General features: G+C 39.5%; 1 protein-coding gene across 1 annotated transcript in view; it reads left to right on the top strand.

Annotated features, from left to right (window-relative positions):
- Positions 1-15895, top strand: part of nt5e (5'-nucleotidase, ecto (CD73)) — a 42340-nt gene that overhangs the window by 25319 nt on the left and 1126 nt on the right. The window contains exons 4-9 of the mRNA XM_017697709.2: positions 4414-4611; positions 6953-7107; positions 8791-8899; positions 10719-10868; positions 12545-12745; positions 14270-15895. The exon at positions 14270-15895 is cut by the window's right edge and continues 1126 nt beyond it. Of these exons, the coding sequence (XP_017553198.1) occupies positions 4414-4611; positions 6953-7107; positions 8791-8899; positions 10719-10868; positions 12545-12745; positions 14270-14436 (980 nt within the window). The 3' untranslated portion in view covers positions 14437-15895. The remainder of the gene's footprint in view (positions 1-4413; positions 4612-6952; positions 7108-8790; positions 8900-10718; positions 10869-12544; positions 12746-14269) is intronic.

The raw sequence follows: 15895 nt of genomic DNA, 5'->3' as shown, positions 1-15895 counted from the left end.
TAATATAAAACACAAACCAGCTACGTGTTACACCAAACCAGCTATATGTTACACTCTAACAGCTTCCCCTCTTCTGGGAAAGTTTCTACAAGATTTTGGAGTGAGTCTTTGAGGATTTTTGGCTATTTATCCAGAAGACCAGTTGTGAGGTCAGATACTGATGTTGGACGTGAGGGTCCTTTCTAGTTCATCCCAAAGGTGTTTGATGGGGTTGAGGTCAGGGCTCTGTGAGTGCCAGTCATGTTTTTCCACACAAAACTCACCTAAGGCCTTTATTGAGCTTGCTTTGTGCACTGGGGCTCAGTTGTGCTGGAAAAGAAAAGGGTCTTCCCCAAACCGTTCCCACAAAGTTGGAAGCACAGAATTGTCCAAAATGTCTTGGTCTGCTGAAGCATTAATATTTCCGTTTCCATTTGTGGGTTTGTGTGCCTCTTCGAGGCTTAGTTGTTGTTGCTTCTAGCTGCTTCCATTTCTCAATAATAGCACTGACAGTTGACCGGGGCAGATCTAGCAGGACAGAAATTTCACAAGCTGACTTGTGGCAGAGATGGCATCCTATGACGGTCACATTTAAAGTCACAGAGCTTATCAGTTTTACCCATTCTAGTGCCAGTGTTTGTCTATCGGAACTGCAAAGCTATGTGCTTAATTTTATTCACCTGTTAGCAATGAGTGTGGCTGAAACACTTGTACCTCAGTTGTGCCAAAAGTGTCTCAATGCTTTTGTCCATACAGTGTATCATTCTTAAGAGCACAGTAGCAAAACAGCCTGTTTAATACTAAAGGAATAAAGAGGTGTTGGAACATATAAGTCATATAAAAATGAATTGGAACATAAAACCAGGTACATAATTGGATCTCAAAATGTTTTCTTAGAAAATCAACAAAACATTTAATTTGACTGGGGGCATCCAAACTTTTGCACAAGATACATGCTCTGGCACCACATCATTACAACCTTGATATTTAACATTGTTTTTAGTATTGGACTTTAACTGACCTCCTAATTTTACAGCGCAAAACAAGTTGTAAAATGAGGAGACACGGCCCACCACTCCACCCAAAAATACTGCAGTAAAAATATTTTGATTTCACAAGAGCATGAACCTCTAAAGAGCTCAGACAGTAACCTGAGCTGTGTTCTTTCAGGTGGACCACATCCCCTCTCCTTGCCATGCAGTCTGTTTTTTTCCTCCTGTCTTGAGAAAAGCTTGTTCAGCAGGCCTGCGAGCAGGAGCTGCTTCACTCATTAGAATTCAGTGTTGCTGCTCTGTCAGTGCCCTGGTTCATTTCAAGAGCATGCTCCTTAGGAACTACAAACACAGTTATCTAGAGTAGCTCTAAAAAGTATTAGACCACTTTAAACATGGTAAACTTTAATAATGTTTAACAACATGATGTTTGCTTCAGAGAAAAACACCATCAAAGCGATGGTAGACTCTCTGTGTGAGGAAGGTCTAACAGTGGTGTCAGTTAGCATGTGTTCATTGATAGAATCATGAAGTGTATAAAGGAAATTTGGATCTGCAAATCTCACGAAACTGCTCAATTAATTACATTACAGTACATTATAATACAGTAATTACTGTAATGTAATTGGGTTTACTTGAATTGTGAAAATCAGTAAGTGCAACAAACTTCTAAGACTGAACTTTGGACATGTGGTAAAAATATCCCTGCAGCTAACTTATACTCAGAGGCTACAAAGTGCCTCTGAAGGTTCCCTTGCCAAAATATCAACTGTCAGATTATTATTTAGCTAAGACCTGCTCTTCATACCAAGGAAGACACTTGATGAATATGAAGCTGAGTGTTGATAAATATATTTGAATCATTATCAAGCAGCAATTTTATGCTAATAAAATTTTCTCCCATATTTTTCGGATTTACATCTCAAATTAATGCACCTAATTCCTCAATTTTCAGGCTGTGAAAATGATCATTAAATCTCTTTACCAAGTCTATCCTGAGCTGAACTGCTTTTGCAGAAGGGGAAATTTGATCAACTCCAGCACATTCAGTTCAGTACATTAGAGAATACATAGTATTATGTATTCATCAGTCTTAGCAGATGTTCCTAGCAGAAAGAAAAGGAGGAATCCACACAGCTGGCCCTTGCATCCACCCTGTGCTGTCTCATGAACGGAAGAGCTGGAGAACACTAATGTTTGTGATTGAAAAAAAGAAATCTGTGCTCACCGTGTGGGTTCTAGGCAACCACAGTCTAGCAAAAGCAGAAACTTCCAGCTGTGTCTTTTGCGTTTCTGGATTTTGCATTACACAATCCTCTGAAAGCCATGATTTAAATGGTAATCTGCTTCAGGGAGGTCAGCAGTGGCATAAACACAGACTGCTGGCTCCCAGTCAAGGTCATGAAAGTCATTGTTGATTATGACTTTGTTAGAGTCCCTTGGCATGATTTTTACTACGCATTGTAGGGCCCAATCTCAATCTTTCCCCTACAACTTAGCCCTTACCCTTCCGGTTTGCGCTTTCACACCTAGGGGAGGGTAGGGTGTCTCAATTATTGTTGAGATAGAGGGGTAGGGTGAAATGTTTCAAACTGAGGCTTTTCAGAGGCAAACTCCATACAGAGTATTATGAGAAAAAAAACGGCAAGATGGCTGCACAAGCGACCAAAATGTAATATATTTAGTCTCTTTAAGAATTATGATATCCATTTTATTAGTTTAATATCGTTTATTATAACGACATCTTTGTTTAATGTCGTTTCAATGGATTTTTGGTTGCATAAAAAATTGGTAGTAGCATGCTGATGTCCCACTAGCTAGCTAGTTAGTTTCCTGTTCCACCTTAAATGGTGCAGCAGTTACATTCTGGCACCTCAGGCAAAATTCGAACAAGAAGCTGGCAGATAGTTGACTTCAGCTCCATATCACCAAAGAATTAGCGGTGGGTGGTAATAAATAATAGCCCCTCTTTGAGGCATATGATGTCCTAAATGTAACTAAAGCCCAGCAGTGAGGAGCTAAACTTTTCCCTCCTCTGCTCTCACTGCAGACTGGCGGCGCTAGTAGAATTAGAATTAACAACCATTTGTCTTTGTCTTTTGTTTGTTTGCACACTGTGAAATTAGACCTCTGCATTTAACCCATCTGTGTAGTGAAACACCCACATGCACACTAGTGAACACACACACTAGGGGGCAGTGAGCACACTTGCCCGGAGCGGTGGGCAGCCCTATCCATGGCGCCCGGGGAGCAATTGGGCGTTAGGTGCCTTGCTCAAGGGCACTTCACTCATGGATTGTCAGCCAAGGGGATCGAACCAGCAACCTTCCGGTCACAGGGCCAGTTCCCTAACCGCCAGCCCACAACTGCCCCCTGTCCTTTGTTTTCATGTGTCTGAGTTACTTAGGGGTAGTGGTAGTAACCTATTAATGTTTCATTTATCTGAGATTCCCGTTTCATATTGGAAAATTTTAACCACTACCACTTAGTAACTCGGCTCCAAGGAGCAAGGAGACACATGAAAACAAAGGACAGGGGTAGAAACAAGACGTGGGTATTGGGCCAAAGTGTATACAATATATGTCCAAAAGTATCCAGACACCCCTTACTAATTGCTTCTAAATAAGATGCACACAGAGCTTGTATAGTCTTCATAGAAAAGCGTTTCCAACAGAATGGGAAGCTCTGGATCAACTGCACAAGAGTCTAAGGTCACCATACATAATGCCAAACATCAGCTAGAGGGGTATAAAGCCCTTCAGCATAGGGTGGTGGAGCAGTGGAGCTCCATCTAAAACTTTTGAGATGAGTTGGAGCGATCAGATCTACCTGATATCGCTAATGGCATTATTGGCTTAATGCAATCAAATCTTCACAGTGATGTTTCATCATCTAGTATAAAGCCTTTTCTGAAGAGTGAAGTCTTACTGCAGCAAAGAGAAGGCAAACTCCCTATGAATACCCTTAATCAGAAGAAATGCTGAATGAGCAGGCATCTGCTAGTGAGGTAGTGAGTCGTGATAAACCGGAAAAATAAATTGAAAATAATAAAATATTAGTATGAATTATTTATGGGCCATTCTGATTTCTTCACAATCAATTTAGAGTTGGGTGATTTTTTTGGTTGCTTTTTTAAAACCTTATCGATAAGGCTAAACCAGCAGTAATTCTGGTTTATTGATGCTGCACTGAAGCAAGTTTATAGAATAAAGACTTAAATCTGAGCAAGTGAAATGGACTCATGGGTGTCAGAGTGACAGAATATTTCTGATTATTAGTTATAGTGATATTTAGATTATAGGTTATAGTGATTTTCCAACACATAACAGTAATACCTACAACTATTTCACAATTCATTATTCACCATTATTGTTTTAGGGGCACATAATATTTTATTGTTATTTATTTTCTGCTTCATGGGATCTTGTGTTTGTGTCTACAGGGACACCTCCATCAACAGAGGTGCCAGCTGGGCCCTATCCATTAATGGTACAGTCAGAGGATGGGCGTCAGGTCCCAGTGGTGCAGGCCTATGCCTTTGGGAAATACCTCGGCTACCTCAAAGTGACCTTTGATTCGGCTGGAAACGTGATAAAGGCTGCAGGAAATCCCATTCTTCTTGATAGCTCAGTACCAGAGGGTAAGTGCTACAGGAAGACCTCTTATCATACTTTTGTGGCCTTTCACAAACTCAAGGATGCTTTACATCAGGAAAAAAAACAAGAAGAACACGTAGAAAAAGAGTAAAGACCAGTGCTCACTGACCTAACATACCCCAGCAAACATAGTATCAACTGTTTCTTTAAACTGTTTCAGAATAAGAATATTCAAGAATGGGCTAGAACATACAGACGTTTTTAGAACGGAATGAAGGGGGAAAACCTTCTGGAATACATTCTGGACGTATGTGAATGGGGAAAACATTGTGGACAATGTGAGTGATGGGCAGAGCACTCTAGAACAGTGTAGAAGGGAGAGAACAAATGGTATGAATAGGAAAACATTCAAGAACAATGTGAATGGGGAGAATATTTGAGAACAGAGTGAATAGGAAGAAAATTCTAGGACAGTGTTAATTGGGAGAACATTTCTGGACAACGTGTGTGATGTGTGAACAGTGTAAATGGGGCAGAATATTCACAAATGGTGTGAATGGGTTGAACATTCTAGAACAGTATGAATGGGGAGAGAGCATTCTAGAACACATACATTTTACAAACCGCTTATCCTTTTTGGGTCACGTGTGTGTGTGTGTGTGTGTGTGTGTGTGTGTGTGTGTGTGTGTGTGTGTGTGTGTGTGTGTGTGTCAGCGGTCATTGGGCAGAAGGCAGGATACACCCTGGACAGGTAGTCAGTCCATTGCAATTCTAGAACACTGTAGGGAGAAAAACAGCAGTGTGAATGATGGAGAACATTCTACAAAAGCTTGAAAGTTGAAAACTTTCTAGAACAGTTCAAGTGGGGAGAGATCATTGTATAGCAGGGGTGCTGAATCTGGAGTTCTGCCAGCCGGCAGAGTTTATCTCCATCCCTGATCTATCACACCTGATCCAGGTAGTGGTGGCCTTTAAGGGTATCTGAACTTGAGAGCTAGGTGTATTGGATCTGAACTCTCCAGGGTGGAAGATCTCCAGGAGCAGAATTTGGGCACCATATTATAGAACTGTGTGAAAGGGGAGAACATTCTAGAAGTTTGACTGGGTAGAAAACTCTTCTTCTGTTGAGAATTTTCTGTCTAGAACACTGAGAATGGGAAGAGCATTGTAGAAGAACATTGTAGAGTCTCTCCACTGATCATCTGATACCTATGACACGTTACACTGCCTGCACCTTTCAGTATTTGTTCAGTTCCACTCTGATTGGCTATCTGCACATCTGCATTCCACTTTTAATTCACAAGCGTGTTTATGCTGTAACACACCAGCTTTCCATGGACGGATGATATGCATGGTAGTCAGATGTCCCTTTCCTGTGAAAGCAGGCAGTTGTCTGTTAACTCCTATCAACTCCCTGTTGACAGGCAGAGGTTTGGCTTCTGAGACCTGGGACTATCTGCTTGATTACTTGGTTAAGATATTTGAAATGCAAACTGAAACTTACCCAAATTAGAAATGTTTACAGTGGGGGTGATGGGAACTATGTTCAAAGATTTAAATGCCTCTACAAGCTCCCTCTAAAAACATTATCCATGTAAAATGGTTATAAATATGCTGCCTGTTGCCTCAGACATTTATATTTTCTTATCTCTGAGAAAGTTTTACTCTCAGTTTGTTAAAAAATACATTCATGCAGGGCATTAAAAGGCAAAATTAAAACGGAATATTTATAGATTTATTATTTTTCCGTTAACATTACATATAAAACTCACAAGACAAATGTAGGTTCACTGGTGGTTTTGGGTAGTGAATAGAATGTAAAATTGCCCTTCAAGCTTCGAGTACAGCTCGGCTTGACCCGCCATCCTTCAAGGCACATGGAAGACAAGCGTCGAGAATGTTCTCTGTGCTGGCACCCAAGTGGTGGAACGAACTCCCACTGGCTGTCCGAACAGCAGAGTCTCTTGCTGTCTTCAAACGCATTGAATTAAGTATTGATTGCAATATATTATGCAGCACTTATATGTTGTATTTTATTGTATTGCACTGTGTATTGTGTTCTGTTTATTGTATTATAGTGTACTGTATTGTATTATAGTGTATTGTATTATAGTGTATTGTATTGTAGTGTATTGTAGTGTATTGCACAGTGTTCAACTCTGCTCCTTTTCTCTTGATATCTACAATGACTTTTTGTTTCTAGCAGTACCTGAGCTTAGGACTGTCTTTCTCTCTAACCTCATAATCTGCTTAGAAAATGATTGACTCAGTTATGGATGATTGACGGACTGTAACTCATGATGATAAATCACTGTGCAAACATACTGCTAAACATAAACTTCCTTCTGTGGAGCTTTATTAGAAAATGTGTTTTCACTTCTCTAGATCCAGACATCAAGGCCGAGGTGGATTCCTGGAAGACAAACTTGGCTAATTACTCGTCTCAGTATGTGGGGAGAACACTGGTTTACCTCAATGGAACCTTTGAGGAGTGCCGCTTCCGTGAATGTAACCTGGGGAACTTGGTCTGTGATGCCATGGTCAGTCTGACTGAACAACCATCTAAAACCTGTGAAAACCATGTATTATAGCTCCTAATGGGGCTTTGTCCACACTTTTTGTTTAATTCTGTTTCATTCCATTTTTTCCTCTTTGCTCAAATTAGGACTGCAGTTTTTGTTATAGTGTACATTATCTACAGCAGGAGTTTTCAACCACTGAGCCGTGGCCCACAACTGGGCATTGAGACACCCTTTGGTTAATATGGGCCAATACTGAGGGGGTTCCAGTAGTCCACATTAGGCCTACAATAGCAGTTTGCCTTAAATTAAGAATTGACTTGCCTCTTGACTCTAAAAAACAAATTTTCTTCCCCCGATGTTTCAGCTGTCCAGTTGTTGTTGGAACATTCCACTTAACTTGCTACCATTCTTTTGATATTTTAATCTTCACTAATGCACACATACAAACAAAAAAATTCTGAAAAATTTAGTTAATTAAATCAGCTGAGTTTCGTTTCCTTGTGGGCCTCATGCTCATTAGTGACAAACAAGCTGCACAGACTGCACAGGCTGTGTCACATGCTTTTCGTGGGATGACTGAGAAACTGCAGGTGGTTAAATCTGGACTCTAAATCTGATAAAGTGCAGATTCTGAATAGGATGTATGCAGAAAAACACTGCTAACTCTTTCACAGTAGGCCAGAAAACACACACACATACACACATTAGTTGCCTTGACACAGGGTCTTTAATATTTTACCCTGTATAAACCTCTGATTAAAATCCCCTTATGCACCTGTAGACGTGTATCTTCTCTGCATTAGTTACTCCTTCTAAATGAAATCTATACTCTTATATGGCTTTTTAATTAATTTTAATTTCCTAGCAGTAAATATATTCCTATGTCAAGTCTTATTTGGCTACACATTATATTCATAATAAATATATAGTATTAAATATAGCATACTTATAGATTATATAAGACGTGGGCTGGAGGTGGCTGTCGTGTACTGGAGGTGGCAGTCGTGGGCTGGAGGTTAGGGAACCAGCCTGGCAAACTGAAGAACGCTGCAGATAGGGCTGCCCACCACTCTGGGCAAGTGTGCTCACTGCCCCCTAGTGTGTTTTTTCACTAGTGTGTGTTTGTTCTTTCACTGTACGGATGGGTTAGATTGTGAAGGTGAAATTTCCCTGTTGTGCCACTAATAAGGATCTTAATGCTCTGTATACAGTTGTATATTGGTCAATGTGGAGGCGGAGCATTGTTCTAGAATAGAGTGTTAAGCCCAGGAGCCTATGATGTCATATAGCTTGCCCAGAAGAATTGATCAGGTTGTGCTAAGCCTCAACTTTAGGCTGCTACGGAGCTGTTTTGTCCAAAAGCAGGTGTTGTCATGGTAATCAAGCTCAAATCACCGAAAAATTAGCCTGGTTTACTGAGTTAGCTCACATTGTGGAATACCCACCATGACCTTAATTTGTAGAAAATTGCCGTTTAAAACTGCAATCACAATATTGCTCAGAAAAATCAAAATGAGATATTTTGCCTGAATCATTCATCTCTAGCTCAAATTATGATGGGACATACATGGGTCTCACAAACAGTATAGTCCATATTTAATTTTTGTTTGTTGTTTTTACCTTTTTGCCCAAATTATATGTATTTTTCCTAAACCAAAGACTTTTTCTTGGATTAAAGTTGTAACTCTTCTCTTAATGCAGGTTCATCACAACATCAAATATCCAGATGAAGTCCAGTGGAACCACGTGAGCGCCTGTATTTTGAATGGAGGAGGGATTCGAAGCCCCATTGATGAGCGTAACAGAAATGGTATAAACCATATGAAGTGCTGTTTATTTATTTACAGTGTCTGTGTTTTTCTTAAAGGATGTGATGTGACGTTTCTGAGTGTGCAGCAGTTGAGAAATAGCCTTCATGGGTACGTGGTGTGGTAACTCAAGGACAACACTACTGGCAGGTCATATTGCAAGAGCACCTCAGCCATGTATTACATAAGAACTGCAGCATGGTTTGGTCATCTGGAACCTTCCCTTAGTTCCCTTCTGAAGATGAACTGCTCTCTGGTGTACTGCAGTTCCACACTAGCTGTTTAATTACCAGGCAAACTGCTGATACTGCTGAACAGAATGAACGCTAACAGGTTTTGGGGTGACCATTTAAGTGATTTAAATGTATTTGATGGTAAAAATGTATGTAACACCGCATAGCAGCTGTTACATAAATTAAAATCATCACAGATTAAAACACAATAAAACCCTACAGCTTACTTCTGTTGTGGACTATGTGACATAAACCATAAAAGGCTTAAATTTATATGGCGCTGTGGCAAACCATGACTATTAGTGCTAGGCCTTCAGTTTGGAACATAAATGTCAAAACAATCAGAAACGAGGAAAAAACACCTCTACAGTAATGCTAATGTCTGCTAGCATCCCTGTGAGATTCTAGCGCTAAGCTAACAGTGATTCATATGAACATTTTTAGCCATTCTCGTATATACACAGACACGAAGCTTGTAAAAGCTTTGAATGAAAAGTTTTATTAAGCTTGTCACCGACATGTTAACATATATTTCATCTTGTAGCACTTTTACAGAGACTTGTTAATTACAGAGTCCTGGCATAGAGCTGCTACTGTTCTCCATTTCTAACAGCTAAGTGATATGAGTTGGCCTACTACTTATACTCCTAGGCAATGGTGTACCTAAGATTTCAGGAAGGCCTAGAGTGACCTCTATAGCATTGTCTCACCAAAATACCCCACAATATGGGGGTCCCATTTTGGCTGGCTACTCCAGCACTGGCTGGCCGCTAACTCACCATAGCAGCGCTGATGCTAGCTTCGGTGGCAGCAGAATGTTTGGTCTTGAAAATGCTTTCATCTATTTTGATTTGGCTTGGTTTCCACACTGTAACTGTGATCTTACACATCTACTTTCTATATCTACACCTTGAGAGTCCTCTAATTTTTATATCATGCTCAAAAATGTAAAACAAAACAGTGGCATTGCAGATTGTCTGAGTTATTCAGCTGAATTATACAGGGAGATTCACTCAGAAGAGGTCCTGAATATTCTGTAGTAACGCTTGCTAGGACAAAGCAATATGAAACAATGTGCAAAGTGCTCAGTACATATACTATACAGTAAATATACAGTAAATATAGCTTTGAACAAGCCAGGGTGCCCCGCGTTGGAGCGATGAAATAGGCACCGGAAGGCAGTTGCAACATTTAACCTTCCATTTGCAACTTCAGGGTGTAGACCACCGTAACCCTTCATGTTTCTGGCAGAAAATGGAGATCACTTCCAGCATCGCATGTAAGCAATCGAATACACATATATCAAGGTATGTAGTGTATTTTTTTTTGGTTCAGATTGCTTCAACCTTCACTCTTTCAAGTGAATCTCCCTGTAGATCAGTCAATACGACTATTATAATAATCATCTGGACATTGGCCTACCTGGGTGCATTGTAGAGCATTCTGGGTGAACTCTGTTTCGGTGATTGGCTTCTCCAGATGTGCTATAGATTGTTCTGCCTAGGTATCAGCTTATCCAGACACATTGCAGATAAGTCCATGTGAAGTCCACCTTAGTATTGACTTGTCTGCCTAATTGCTTTCTCAGGTACCATCACCATGGAGGACGTGATTGGTGTGCTGCCGTTCGGTGGGACATTTGACCTGGTTCAGCTGAAGGGCTCCACTCTGTTTCAGGCCTTTGAGCACAGTGTGCACAGATACGGAGGAAACACTGGAGAGTTCCTGCAGGTCTCAGGTACTTAGACAAATAATTAGCCAATTGCTTAGACTGGAAACCCAACAAAAGCTCAAAACAGTAATAAAGTAGCACTTAAACTGAATTGGAAATCCTTCTACATTGAGGTGTAGCCTGCCCACAATGACACATTCAAAAATCAAAAAATGTTTTTTGATTTAAATGCATGTCATTATATTTTAATGGAAAACTAGAATTTAGATTGAACAATTTAAATGAAATGAGATATTCTGGAGAGGAGATAAGCCCAGGGACATGAACTGAAAGGAGGATACAGTATATCATGCTTTATGACCATAAGCTACTTTTGTACCCATAGTTTTGGGCCTCAGTGATTCCTTCATAGATTTGCAGAATTAAAGCTCTACAGATTGTAGTGGACCTCACCTATCAAGGCATTGCGAGGGAAAACCCAATGTCTTTGAGCAAGACAGATTGTGTAGATCATATGACTTACGCATCACAGACATGCATAATTAGCCATGTTTACTGCCTAATAATCCGAGTAATACCTCCATCGCAAACTAATACCTCCATGTAAACACCTCAATCTTAATAGTCAGTCTTAGTAGTCTGATTGAGGCCATATGGAATACAATTTCCACCCGATTGAACGAGGTGGGTAATCCAGTAAATAATCCATTAAATAGAAGAATAACAGCCAGGGAAACACCTGAATCCAATTACATTTCCAATCAGAATGTGTAAGGACGTTGTGCACATGTCCATCATGTCATAGTAAAAGTTTATAACGTTCATGGCGAGAGCAGAAACTGGTCTGGAGAGGAGACGAAGTTTATGCTCTGATCTTTAACAGATGGCGGTTGGATGGTCGTCTCGTGGATGGTCGGGAGTTGTTGAAACTTGTTTCCTTTTAACAAGTGATAGCCCAGTTCTGGCCCACACTTACTACTTTCATTCTGCCCACCTTCCACTAATGTTAATGTATTATACACAAAATAATCAACATTGTAAAGCACATTTGATTTGAATGGCAAAGTAGAATATTTATTGGTGTTCTTGTATTGAAGCACATTGTGCTGTGTTGCATAAGCCTGCATGTGACATACTGTCACATATCTGTCAACAGTGGCCTGTTTTTAATACACGTAGGCCAAATGAGCATGTTTTAAAGTAGGCCTCTTTTGGCACACATCCTGTTTCCAGTACCATGTGTTCGGCAGAATGACCCACATCTGGATCTGCAATCTGTGGCTAGCCTCTTAGGGGCCAGATACGATCTCATAACGAGAATACACACCTGGGGACAACGTGTGTTTTGTGGGGGGGCTTTTCAGCCAGGCTAACCAACATTTTGTCTACTGGTGCACAGTGACATATGACTAATCTTGTGATTAAGAGGAACTGTATCAGTCAGAACCACAGAGGGAAGCCAAAACCTTCTTGGACTATGAGCTATAAATATACATATGACAAATGGCACTTAGCCCAAATGTATATTTAGCCATAAAAATTTTATCAGCTGTTGTTTTTCACCTTGTGACTGCTCAGACAATTTTCTGGTCAGCCTAAAGCCTCTGATGTCTGTTTCACATGACCTTCAAACAGACAAAAACAACAGAAGATTAATTGTGTGAAGGACAAGGTCACGCCTCTTTATCTACTGATAACACTGTTGTTTGTCTTTGCTCTTCATGCTGTCTGTGTGTCCGCAGGGTTTCAGGTTGAGTATGACCTGTCGAAATCCCCTGGCAAGCGAGTGAAGAACGTGAGGGTTTTATGTACTGAGTGTCGGGTGCCTCGCTATGAGCCTTTGGACGCCAACAAGGTGTATAAAGTGGTAATGCCGTCTTATTTGGTGGACGGGGGCGACGGATACACCATGATCAAACCGCAGATGCTCAAGCATGACAGTGGTGAGTGAACCTGCATGCAGTATATTCAAAATTGTTTTCTATTTGATCCCTGTTTGTTTTCAGCTTAGGTCAAATTATGGCTTCAGTGATTGTACGACACACCAATAACATTATCACCATGAAATTATTTTTTCAAAAATTGAGTCTTTGCGGTAGAAAACAGTGTATGTCACTTTTTTTGCAGAAATATAAGCATGATTATGGCATTGTCTAGTGCTCTTTATTTAATGCAAAAGCCTCACTAACCATAAATAAAGCACAGTTTGACTTTTTAATGTAAAGGTTTGTGCACAATTAAATAGAAAGCAGAATAACTGAAGTTTTTGTTGGAGGGGTTCAGTTGGCATTGTTAATTATGAAAAAAGAAAAATGTTTAGAAAAGTGTACCGTTTTTAAATAAGCATCACTTTATAAATGTGGTTGAAGCAAATTTAATTAAGTGTAAAAATGAAACACTACTACATGGATGCACCTTTTGCAGTCTTTGTGATACTAATACAACACAGGAAGTGGAAGAGGCGGTACAGCTGTTTTGCACCATAAAAAAAGAAATTCTGCAAAGGGGCCCTCTGACCATGAGCCATGAAAACCTTCTGAGGACACCCATGTGCTCCCATTTAAATACTCTCTCCTTTACAGTTCAGTCTATAAATAAGTAGACCTCTACAGAACAGAATGAGGTCCAAACAGTATTTATCAATCAATCAGTATTTACTGACAAACATAAGCATAGCACTTGAGAAATTATAGATTATGCTATGGCTTGGCTGAATACTTGAAGGTTATTATTTACTGAGAGATGTGTGTCCATATTGCCCAGTTTACCCAGCTACTCAACATTTTAAATTAAATATCTAATCAATACTCAAAGAATTTCACTTTTTTTGTTATTTGCTGACATCAAACTTGGAGAGAACATGAGTTTACTTGATTGCTTTTCCCTTAATTCACTTCCATGTTTTTTTTTTTCTCTTCATAATTTGTGAGGCTCTTCGTATCATGCATTGTAAGCATATAGGGATGACCTCCTCTGTTGTTAGTTATTTTGGGAGCATTTCCTTAAACAAAATCTTGTTTGTGTGTATGGTGGACATGTATTTTAGTTCTTTTTCCTTCTCACTCTATAATACTCGTACCCAGTGCAGCATAAAGTTAATTCAATTATGGATATAAATATATCATTAGTAATAAAGATTTAGTAAAAATGTAGTAAAAATACATAAAAATGATTCCCACGACTGTCGTCCTGGGCTTGCTTATTAGGGGTCTCGACTTGCATTTCCGGAATAGGTCTTTGAAGCGCTGTGTTGTAAAAAAAAAAAAAGATTATACAAGTAATTATAACTGAATACAGTCAATTTTACTTGAATTAAATTTACTTAACACCTTTCAATAAGAAAATATATAGGAAAAAAACACTGACCTCTAGTCAGAATAGACTAGATAGACAAAATAAACAGGATTTTGAAAACATTTTGAAGTTAACATGTGTAGGTCTCATCCTTTAATTTGCTCTGCCCACAGGTGACCTGGACATATCTGTGGTGTCCAGCTACATCTCAGAGAGGAAGAGAGTTCACCCTGCGGTGGAGGGTCGTATCCTCATCTTCAACTCTGCCATCGGACAACAAAGTCCCACCACGGCTCTCTTGCTGTTTGTATTGCTATGGGCACTGTGTATGAGCCAGTGAAATCAGCTCTATCTTTATGTTTTGGCTGTGTCTGGATTGTCTGTTAAGGACTGATTGGTCTCAGTACATGCTTCATGACCATAGATATCCAATAGAAGTGCTATATTATAATAATAATAATAATAATAATAGCTATGTGGAGTTTAAACAAAGCCACTGTGTTTGATCAGCAAAGACTTATAGATCCTCCGGTCTGAAAGCTAGAAGAAATGCCAGAGGGCAAATAGCAGTTTAACCTCAAAAATACCATAGACATTACTGCAGGACATAATTGAAGTCCAGTGGTTACTGTAAGAAACCTCATGTAATTACCGATTGTAACCACTGCACTGTAATTATGACATCACCGTAATTATGACACCACTGTATAATCAGAAATAACCTGAATTGATAGTATTCTGATGACGTCATAATCGTGCTGCTACCATTTTGTTTGGCAACTCATTCAGCAGAACTGTGGCTGTTTGTAAAGCCATAACCGATCCAGCAAAGGCAGTAAAATGCATTTTTAAACACCTTTTAAACCCATAAAACACAGTAACAGCATATTTTAGTGTACAGATTTATTAGGGATTGTAGTAATGACAAATGAAAGTTATAATTTAAACAGCTAAGATTTCCTGCTATGTTCTTATTTTTGTAATCCAAACCGCATACTAGCACACTGAATAGTATGCAAACAATAGCATATATACCATTAAAAGTGCAGTCATTAGTGTAGTAGGTGAAGTACAGAATGGTGTGGTTTGGAACGTGGCATTAGATCAGCCAGTCAGAAGCATTCAGCAGCTCCAATGGCTGATTATAGCTTCGCTGTGCTGCTTGTTAGCTGTCAGTACCGGTTAAACATCTCCAAACAGAGGGTTTGAGGTATTTATTGATTAAGGATTCCTAATTCAGGTAAACTGGTGCCTTAATTGAGGTTAGCTGATTTTGGCTTCGTATTCACCAACTTTAGAAATTCATTCTACATTTAAGGCACCTTAGTGTAACTGTAGCACCATTTAAGGTGGAACGGAAAATTCAAATGAGAAGCTGGCTAATAAGACGCTTACTTTAGCTTGATATATATGCTTGAGTTTATTATATAAGAGCTTTGGCAGCCACTTTTTTTAGTTTTGTACAAAACATCATGGATTGTAATGTTATAAACTATGGAGATGTGCAATGTATATGGATCCTGTCCACTAAACTTGCTTAGTCTACTTCTTGTATCGTTTTCCGGAGACTGCATCTAAAGCGTCTGCATGTCTTTAAATCTTTTAAGGGGTCTTTTTGCTTGGCGATGGTCTTTTTAATGATGTAATCGAATACTATGAATTATGCAAGGTAAGATTTGCATTTCAGCAGGTCAGAAATGAGTGACATTTTTAAGAGAAGCTGTTGTTTGAAATCCTGGCCTAGAAGAGATTACCATTGTAACTAAATGGTAGCTATTTCAGTAACATGGTGAACAAAA

Source organism: Pygocentrus nattereri, chromosome 4 (genome assembly GCF_015220715.1).
Source record: "Pygocentrus nattereri isolate fPygNat1 chromosome 4, fPygNat1.pri, whole genome shotgun sequence".
Classification (NCBI taxonomy): Eukaryota; Metazoa; Chordata; class Actinopteri; order Characiformes; family Serrasalmidae; genus Pygocentrus; species Pygocentrus nattereri.
The sequence above is the reverse complement of the archived record's forward strand: the minus strand, read 5'-3'. Positions and strand labels throughout refer to the sequence as shown.